The sequence below is a fragment of the Calidris pugnax genome, unplaced genomic scaffold (assembly GCF_001431845.1).
Source record: "Calidris pugnax isolate Ruff unplaced genomic scaffold, ASM143184v1 scaffold132, whole genome shotgun sequence".
Taxonomy (NCBI): domain Eukaryota; kingdom Metazoa; phylum Chordata; class Aves; order Charadriiformes; family Scolopacidae; genus Calidris; species Calidris pugnax.
The window spans coordinates 2260015-2269864 of NW_015090910.1; the positions used below are offsets into that span (position 1 = coordinate 2260015).

The following is a 9850-nucleotide window of genomic DNA, read 5'->3' on the forward strand; positions in this document are numbered from 1 at the left end:
GCTCTGCGCTGACAAGGTGACAGTGAAATGGGTATTATTTTCCTCAAAAGCTGCTGAGGAAACGTGGAGACAAACCAGGTGGTCTCCAGCCTGGGGGTGGGGGGACAGTGGGGTGCATGAGGGGCTGTGTCCCTGCTCCACAGCTCTGGCTTTGCACAGGTTTTGTTACTTTCTCCCTTTAAAAAAAGAAATATACAAAGGACCAAGGAGCTGTTGGAGTGGGGCCAGAGGAGGCCATGGAGATGCTGGGAGGGCTGGAGCTGTGAGGACGGGCTGAGAGAGCTGGGGGGTTGAGCCGGGAGAAGAGAAGGCTCCGGGGAGACCTTGGAGCCCCTTCCAGTCCCTCAGGGGGCTCCAGGAGAGATGGGGAGGGACTCTGGATGAGGGAGGGGAGCCATAGGATGAGGGGGAAGGGTTTGACCCTGAAAGAGGGGAGATTGAGATGAGATGTGGGGAGGAAATTCTTCACCCTGAGGGTGGTGAGAGCCTGGCCCAGGTCTCCCAGAGAAGCTGTGGCTGGGGTCTCCCTGGGGCCTGCAGCACATCAGTCCATTGGTCACCACCCAACCCAGAGCTGGGGCTCTCAGGGCAGGTCCCCACCTTCCTCACCAAGTCCCTGCCTCCACCAGCAGATCTCACCCCCTCACCTCCACCCTGTGAACTGGGACCCAGCCACTTGCCAAGGCTCCACTGAAAAGTGACAACTGAGCTCTTCAGCTTCAAGATAAGCTTTATTTATTTTAAAGGAGAAAAAAAAAAAAAAAGCCCAGGATACAGTGTTTACATTCAAATCTGTCTCCTGTATCAGTTAAATACTGGTGTGGCAGGTTGTCACAGCCAAGTGTCTCCTGTGGGCTGACACCACACAAAACCTCAGACTGTGCGCAGTCACAAGCACTAGAAGCCAAAGGAACACTCTCTCCAGCCCAAACCCTCCTGTGCTGCCGTGGATGCAGCACAGGGACGTTTCTTCCTCATTCCAGAGGAGCAAAACATCGTCCCTTCCACGCTGCTTTGGAGCAGGTTTGTCCTCTCTGACACCGTCCACACGAGGGAATTTGAACAGCCATTCCCCTGTCCCTTCACCTGGACGGGCAGGGGCTCCTGAGCACACACTCACGATGTGCACGTGGGTCGTGTTTGTGCCACAGGACCCACCCAGAGCTCCCGTGGGTGCAGGCTGTCCCCGAGGAGCAGCTCCCGAGCAGGGGTGATGGCACCAGGCCCCCCGGGAGAAGGGCACGTCCCCTGCAGAGGGGCCTGACCACGGGCACTCCCTGTCTCCTCTGCAGGAACCCTGCTCAGAGCTGCCTCTGGGACCTCGCCGTCTCCGAGTCCCTTCTCCCTGGGGAATACCTGTCAGTGTGGGCTCTGAGCCTTCCTGTCCTCTGGTGAGTGCTCTTCACAAACCTCAGCAGGTTGACGACAGCAGCTGGTGTGACGCCGGGGATGCGGCTGACGGCGCCGATCTGCGTGGGGGAACGGGGACCGGTCACCCAGGAACAAACCCACCCACGGAGCCAGGGGGGAATGAGACCAAAACCTCTGGGTCTTCCTTCCCCCAGTTCTCCACCCACCCCGTGTCCCTGGGGAGGACACAGAAGAGTCTTCATCACTGCTCAACCCTGTTGCAGCCCGGTATCTTGGACTAGGTGACCTCCAGAGGTCCCTTCCGACCCCGTACCACTCTGTGAGGTCCCTTCCAACCCCGTACCACTCTGTGAGGTCCCTTCCGACCCCGTACCACTCTGTGAGGTCCCTTCCGACCCCGTACCACTCTGTGACCCTGTGAGCTTACCGTCTGGGGACGGCTGGAGTCCAGCTTCTCCCGCACCTCTGCCGAGAGCGAGGCGTCGATGGCGAAGTAATCCAGGTCCTCGGGCAGCTGGAGAGCCTCATCCCGGCGCACCTCCTCCATCTCCTGCTGCTGGCTGACCACACACCACTCGTAGGCAGCTGCGAGGGACCACCAGGGCCAGGAGAAGAGCAGAGGTGTTCAGGTGAAACAGGGCACTTGCAGGAATTCTCGGAAGCAAAACGAGCAGCTCCACCAAGAGGGTCAAAACCTCCCAAGGGAGTTTCCAGCCCCACAGCCTGAAGGGCCCAATTCCCATCACTGCTTTGGAAGAAGCTGTGCTCTTTCATTTGTTACAGGAGTTAAGATCTACGGGTTGGCTTTTCCTCCCATCCCAGGAAAGGGTGGTCTATCTGACAGAGCAGAAAGGAGGAAAAGCCCAGGAGTGACCATGGTCTCACCCCATGAAGTGACACCCAGGGGCCTGTACCAGGCTATGGCTCATGGCAAAAGGTGCACACGTTTCCTCTCACTAAGCACCAACGTGAGACACAGCGTGAGGAAGGGACTTGCTCTCCCCTCACCAAACACACCCTCCACAGACCCCACCGAGGGATGGTAACTCTTGGGCTCTACCTTCTATTTTCAGCCTCTCTGCCAGTTCCCTCCACTGAGCCAGCCTTCCCAGGGGCTCGGGGACAGCCCTCGCCAGAACCTCCACGGTGGCCTCTGGGTACTGCAGGATGTCAAAGGCACTGCAGAGAACAGGAAAAAGGTTTCAAGGCAGGAAGGAGGGGCAGGCGTAGGGCAGATTCACTGCTGCTCCCAGCTCAAACCCGTAAAGATCCCAGAATAAGCCACAACTGCAGAGCCAAGCTCACCGCCCAGCTAGGAAAAAGCAGCCCAGCTCTCGAGGAGGGGCTCTATGAAAAATGAACAGCCAGAGGGGACGGGGTAAGGGCATCACAGGAACCTTTCACAGAATCACAGAACGATCTGGGGTTGGAAGGGACCTCTGGAGATCATCCAGTCCAACCCCCTGCCAGAGCAGGGCCACCCAGAGCAGGTCCCACAGGAATGTATCCAGGGGGGTTTGAATGTCTCCAGAGAAGGAGACTCCACCACCTCTCTGGGCAGCCTCTGCCAGGGCTCTGCCACCCTCACAGCAAAGAAGTTCCTCCTCATGTTTACGTGGAACTTCTTATGTTCCAGTTTGTGCCCATTTCCTCTTGTCCTGTCCCTGGGCACCACTGAAAAAAGACTGGCCCCATCCTCCTGACACCCACCCTTTCAGTATTTATTAGCATCAATCAGATCCCCCCTCAGCCTTCTCTTCTCCAGACTAAAAAGCCCCAAGTCCCTCAGCCTTTCCTCATCAGAGAGATGCTCCAGGTCCCTCATCATCTCTGTAGCCTCTGTTGTCCCCTCTCCAGCAGTTCCCTGTCCTTCTGGAACTGGGGAGCCCAGAACCTGACACAGCACCCCAGCAGTGGTGAGCCTGAAATCAATCACTGCTTTATCCAGCTCCCAGCAGAGCAGGATCCCGCTGCAGAACCGTCACCACCTGGTGACTTCTCCCGCTGCAGAACCGTCACCACCTGGTGACACTCCAGACAAGGAGAGCAGGAACAGGCTGGGGCAGGTCAGCACCCCCTCTGGGAGCCCATGTCAGCTCCAGGAAATGCGGCACATTGAACACACCAACACTGCACTAATTCTACAGCCAAAGATCAGCTGTCTGTCCCCGGAGGGTGACAAAGCTGGAATCTTGGAGACCTGACAACTCCAGGAAGGATGGAGAAACACTGCGAGCCCAGCAGCCGGCTGTGCTGGAGCGGGTGTAGCTCAGAGCAGAAAGCTGTGACCCGTACCTGGCTGGTGACCTGCGACTGCTGCTGATGGGAACTTGGGGTAACAACTGGGACCATTTGGAGATGCTCAGCTGAATGGATTTCAGCGCCACGATCCCATCCTCCAAGGCAGCTCTCATCTTCACTGCTCGATCGTACCGCTGCTGCGACACACAGCCCGCCTCCTCGAAGCCTGCAGGGATGGAGGCCGTGTGAGATGAAGGGCTGCCCCCCGGCAGGGCCACCCACCCCAAACCCCACTGTGAGGACACACCTCTGTGGGTCAGCCTGGCGTCGGCGTTGTCGGGCCGCAGGGCCATGCGGAACTCCACGCGGCTGGTGAACATGCGGTAGGGCTCGCTGGTGCCCAGCGTGGTCAGGTCATCGATGAGGACACCGACGTAGCCCTCGGTGCGACTGACGACGAAAGGGGGCTTGCCATGGACCCGCAGGCACGCGTTGATCCCAGCCATCACACCCTGGCAGGTAGAAAACACACCAAAAAACAGTAACTGGTCTTTCCGTGGCTAAAATACCAGCACAGCTGCCTCCAAAGAGCCATGTGTCAAACTGCACCCTGGAAAATCATAGAACCACAGGACTGTTTGGGTGGAAGGGACCTTAAAGCCCCCCCAGTGCCACCCCCTGCCCTGGGCAGGGACACCTCCCACCACACCAGGTTGCTCCAAGCCCCATCCAACCTGCCCTTGAACCCCTCCAGGGATGGGGCAGCCACAGCTTCTCTGGCCAACCTGGGCCAGGCTCTCACCACCCTCACACCAAAGAATTTCCTCCTGAGATCTCATCTCAATCTCCCCTCTTTCAGGGTCAAACCCTTCCCCCTCCTCCTATGGCTCCCCTCCCTGATCCAGAGTCCCTCCCCATCTCTCCTGGAGCCCCTTGAGGGACTGGAAGGGGCTCTAAGGTGTCCCCAGAGTCTTCTCTTCTCCAGGCTGAACCCCCCAGCTCTCTCAGCCCCCGCTCCCAGCAGAGGGGCTCCAGCCCTCCCAGCATCTCCATGGCCTCCTCCGTGACAACCTCAGTCACCACCACTGCCGATACTGAGAGTGAGAAACGTGGGGGCAAGTCTGGAGTTGGGGTGAGCAACAGAAGACAGACCACCTCATGGGCACAAGATGGGCCTGGCAGAGACAAACGCCGAGGCCAGAGCCCTTTCCCAGCCCTGAGCCCACACCAGGCCCCACCTGAGCCGCAGCCTCCTCGTAGCCCGTGGTGCCGTTGACCTGGCCCGCGAAGAAGAGGCGCTGAACCAGGCGGGACTCCAGAGCAGCAGTCAGCTGGCGGGGATCTAAAAAATCATACTGCACCCCGTAGCCTACAGCAAAACAGGAAGACGGGTCTTACAGGAGGGATTTTGAAGGCTCCCAATCATCAGGAAGGGCAATCAGTGGGGCAGGATGACTTAGGTTATCAACTGTTATTTCACTGAATTTTTTTAGAGTTGAAAGGGACCACAGAGATCATCTAGTCCAACTCCCCTGCCAAAGCAGGACCACCCAGAGCTTGTCAGAGCATGTTACTCAGGAGCATCCAGGTGGGTCTTGAAGATCTCCAAAGAAGGGGACTCCACACCCTCCCTGGGCAGCCTGCTCCAGGGCTCTGTCACCCTCACCGTGAAGAAGTTCTTCCTCATATTCAAGTGGAACCCTTTATGTTCCAACTTGTGCCCATTGCCCCTTGTCCTCTCACTGGCAACTACTGACTATAGTACTATAAACTACTATTTATGATTTAAGAAGAAGCAAGAAAAAATCCCCACATCCAAGAACTGATGTTGGTTTGTATTTCCTTTGGTTTGCTACGCTCTAAACAAAATCTGTTTTTCACCCCCTGGTAACCAATCTGACAAACAGCTTCACATCTCTTCACCCCCCTCACCTGGCTGTAACATCTTAGCCTTTTCCAAGCCTGGGATGGATCTGATCACCTGCTCCTGGAGCTCCGGTGGCAGCGTCATGGACATGCCCTGGGGGTAAGTGACATTGGACTCCAGGCCCTCGGGCTCCAGCCACACCTGATGGTGCCGGTTTGGGAAGCGCAGGACCTTCGACTCCAGAGAGGGACAGTACCTGCAACCACACACAGCCCTGAGCACCTCCAGATGTGGGGAAAACATTCCAGAAGCCAGGCGAGACCCACAGCTCCAGCCTGACTGCCAGCTGGTGCCACCGAGAGCCCCGCATGACGCCACACACTCACCGCGGGCCCCTTGTTGTCTCCTTGATGTGGTCGTTGAGGTGGAGGTTCTCACGGATGATCTGCTGGGCTCTCAGGGAGGTGCGAGTCAGGTAACAGGGCAGCTGATCTTCTGGCTGAAAGATGCCAAAATTCACTCTAAGTTAACACAGTCACAACACCTCCTCTTCCCGACCAGCTCCGAGCGTCTCCGGGGGCTTTCCCAGCTCTCCCAGAGGATGGGCAGTGCTGTTGTGTCCACTGCACAGGCAGAACACCGGCAACCCCACAGCCCCAGCTACGTGCCCAAACGGTGGCCCAGAACAGAACCTGGCAGCCCAGAATCATAGAATAGTTAGATTTGGAAGGGACCTCAAGCGACCCCACAGCCCCAGCTACGTGCCCAAATGGTGGCCCAGAACAGAACCCGGCAGCCCAGAATCATAAAATGGTTAGGGTTGGAAGGGACCTCAAAGATCACTGAGTTCCAACCCCCTGCCCTGGGCAGGGACACCTCCCACCAGACCAGGTTGCTCAAGACCCCATCCAGCCTGGCCTTGAACACTTCCAGGGATGGGGCAGACACAGCTTCTCTGGGCAACCTGTTCCAGTGTCTCACCACCCTCATAGTAAAAAATTTCTTCCTGAGATCTAATCTGAATCTTTTTTCTTCCAATTTAAAACCATTTCCCCTTGTCCTATCATTACAAGAACTCAAGCTCTATTCTAGACACCGCATTCCTAATTACAGGATGGGTACTGCTGTTACAGCAACACGTCACTGATATCACCACATTCAAATTAATCCCAGTGATTGGGAGCTCTGACGTAAGAGGAGTAAGCACTGACCCCACAGGGAACAGCCAGTTACAGAGTTCGGGGAAGAGAAAAAAGAAATCTCTCAAAACCCTGCAATTAACATGGAAAACTCAAGGTTTGAGAAAAAAAAAAACACCATTCAAAGTATTTCACTGATTTCTTCTGAAAAAGAGTCAACAGAGTCACATTCAAAATACTAATAATGTTGCACCTCAACTTCTTGAAATCTTTCCTACATGTCTCAAGGACTTCAAGTGATATTACATTTGCCCCCGCTCCAACTATAACTGGTTACTGCAATTCCTGGATGCTCTGGGGCAAATTAACTCCTGATGCTTAATTCTCTGCTGTTTAACTACCTTACATAAGAACAGCATCTGTTTTCCAACATTTTCTTTGGAAAATTGAGTTTCTTCTGCTTTTCAGTTACTGTTAACACACCACCCCTGAGCTCCGCGGATCACTCCATCCTTTCTCTTCCCTAGTCAACGCTACTAATCATCTCCAATTTCAACATTTCAATCTTATTCTACAGCTGGGATAACAGGCAGCGTAAATTTCCACTATAAGCGTATAAAACTGGAAGTATTTTATAGACCATCCAGGGAACCAGCACATGAAGAGCACTACTAACAATGTCCTATTGATGCAATTCTGATTCTAAAAGTACAGACAGTTTGGTTCTCAAGTTGAGAAGCGAGAGGAAAAAGGTACTTGCTTTCCACAGAAACCAAGCAGTTTCTCTCTTTGTGTTGAGAGTCCTCAGAAAGGTAAGGGAGAGAGGCTCAAAGAGAGCATCTGTCCCTGGGTTAGTGGCCAGCCCAGCCCAAACCACGGCAGGAACAGGCCCAGCATGGATCCCTTTCCCAGCACCACCTCCCCAGCTGACTCGGAGCACGACATCCCGTCCCACCTTGATCCAGACAGCCTCGCTGAGGAAGCTGAAGGGCACGGGGGGGTTGTCAGCTGCCCGCTCCTCCAGCCGGCTGAAGTCGATGGTGTCTCTGGCCAGGCGGGGGGGCGTCCCCGTCTTCAGCCTGCCCACGGCAAAGCCCAGCTTCTCCAGGGTCTGAGCCAGCCCCACGGCCGGCCGGTCCCCCAGCCGCCCCGCCGGGTGCGACTCCAGCCCCACGAGGACCATACCCCTCAGGAAGGTGCCGGTGGTCAGGACCACACTCCCAGCATGTACCGTGCTCCCATCGCCTGGAAATACAAATAAAATACAGAGATGCCTGTCTAAAACTGGACTAACAGCATTCCCTGAGGGCTTATCAATCTTTTGTTATTTAATGAAAGCAGCATTTCAATAATAAAAGCATTAATAGTAGTAATAGCAGTAGTAATAAGTAGTAATAGCAGTAAGTTATTGCTTATTCCTATGCTTTTCTTACTCTTGTTACCCCTAAGACAGAAAACCCACTCCTGGGAAAAATTCCCATCCAGGCCTTTATTTCATAAAGCTTGTTTGCTGGCACAGCAAGGGGTAATAACCAAGAGTCTGTCAGTAATGGACCCCCCACCCCATAACACTGTTGGCAACACTGGCCATTTACCAAATAAAATCTCCCAACGCAGCACGGGGTTCAGCATCCCTTGCCTGAAGAAAATGAAACTTTGATACCCACCACCCTGTCAACCCAGGTAAGGTTCCCATCGTGTTACACGTATTATCCCAGGTTAGTTCACACTCAGCCCAGATCACCTCCATCAGCCAATTCCACTCTCCTCCTGACAAACCAGAACCCTTTACCCCGCGGGCTGCTGCGGTGCAGAGTAGCTGGAGGTGCCCAGGGAATGAGTAGCACCTACCCAGGACGACTCCCGTGACCTGGCACTTCCCGGGACGCTCTGGCTCCGGCTCTGCCAAGAGCAGATCCTCCACAGACGCCTCACGGACCGTCAGCAGCGGCGTGTTAAGGATTTCTCTCTGTCACAAAAGGAGTTACTGCACAAATGTAGGAAGTTACGAGACACACAGGCAGCCCCCAAACCCGCTGATTTCCAAGACATTCATCACCCTCTTCCCCGTTCCATTCCTACCAGGACCCTCGGCAGATGCTCAGTCCCTGCCCTATTCCCATCTACCAAATAGAACTTTTAACTGAAACAGGTTCCCCAGAGAGGTGGGAGATGCCCCATCCCTGGAGACATTCCAAGGCCAGGCTGGACGAGGCTCTGAGCAACCTCATCCAGTTGAAGATGTCCCTGCTTGTAGCAGGGGGTGTTGGACCAGATGGCCTTTATTGGTCCCTTCCCACCCAAACCATTCCATGATTCACAGAGAGAGTTTGAGCTCAAAAAAGCCCTATTTGGTCACAAAGCCTGACCTTTAAACAAAACGCCAGAGAATTTTTTTAAACTATGCTGAGCTCTAACAACTTACAAAGTACCAAAGAGAAACGTCTGGACCATAGAATCACATTGGGTTATCTTGGTAAGTATTAAAAAAACCAAAACAACAGCATCCCCTGTAGTTTATCCTAATATTTCAGGTTTGGGTAATTCATTCCATTCACTCCAGCCCACAAACATGCACAAAGAAACCCAAACCCCTGGAGACTGTGTAGTGACAGAAGGAGGGGGGAGGGTTTGACACTGAAAGAGGGGAGATGGAGATGAGATCTCAGGAGGAAATTGTTGACTGTGAGGGTGGTGGGAGCCTGGCCCAGGTTGCCCAGAGAAGCTGTGGCTGCCCCATCCCTGGAGGGGTTCAAGGGCAGGTTGGATGGGGCTTGGAGCAACCTGGTCTGGTGGGAGGTGTCCCTGCCCAGGGCAGGGGGTGGCACTGGGGGGGCTTTGAGGTCCCTTCCACCCAAACCAGTCTGTGATTCCCTGAGATTTGGGGCGGCTGGTGGAGCCCGGTCCCCCCCCCACCACCACGGCCCCCGTCCCCCCTCACCTGCATGCTCTCCCGGTAGAGCTGGCGGTCGATCTGAGCGCGGAGCCCCCAGACGGCCGGGCCCTTGGCGCGGTTGAGCACCTTGTAGTGGATGCCGGCGCGGTCGCAGAGCCGCCCGCACAGCCCGTCCAGCGCGTCCACCTCCCGCATCAGGTGCCCCTTCCCGATGCCGCCGAAGGAGGGGTTGCAGGACATCTCCCCTGGGGACACAAGGACACCCCTCAACGTCCTGCCACGGACCGGGGGAACGGGCCGGGCCCGGCACCCTCCGTCCCCGCCCTTCCCCGGCCC

General features: G+C 55.4%; 1 protein-coding gene across 2 annotated transcripts in view; it reads right to left on the reverse strand.

The window, feature by feature from the left end:
* Positions 1-726: 726 nt before the first annotated feature.
* The window catches only part of MTO1 (mitochondrial tRNA translation optimization 1), a 9234-nt gene continuing 110 nt past the window's right edge, over positions 727-9850 (reverse strand). The window contains exons 1-11 of one of the 2 annotated variants that reach the window (XM_014949354.1): positions 9560-9754; positions 8470-8587; positions 7574-7863; positions 5866-5978; positions 5545-5735; positions 4851-4981; positions 3920-4124; positions 3667-3838; positions 2432-2550; positions 1799-1956; positions 727-1469 (exon numbers count right to left, since the gene is read on the reverse strand). In XM_014949354.1, the coding sequence (XP_014804840.1) occupies positions 1302-1469; positions 1799-1956; positions 2432-2550; positions 3667-3838; positions 3920-4124; positions 4851-4981; positions 5545-5735; positions 5866-5978; positions 7574-7863; positions 8470-8587; positions 9560-9754 (1860 nt within the window). In that variant the 3' untranslated portion in view covers positions 727-1301. Of the gene's footprint in view, positions 1470-1798; positions 1957-2431; positions 2551-3666; positions 3839-3919; positions 4125-4850; positions 4982-5544; positions 5736-5865; positions 5979-7573; positions 7864-8469; positions 8588-9559; positions 9755-9850 lie in introns of those variants that run through there. The other variant, XM_014949355.1, reaches the window with a different exon arrangement.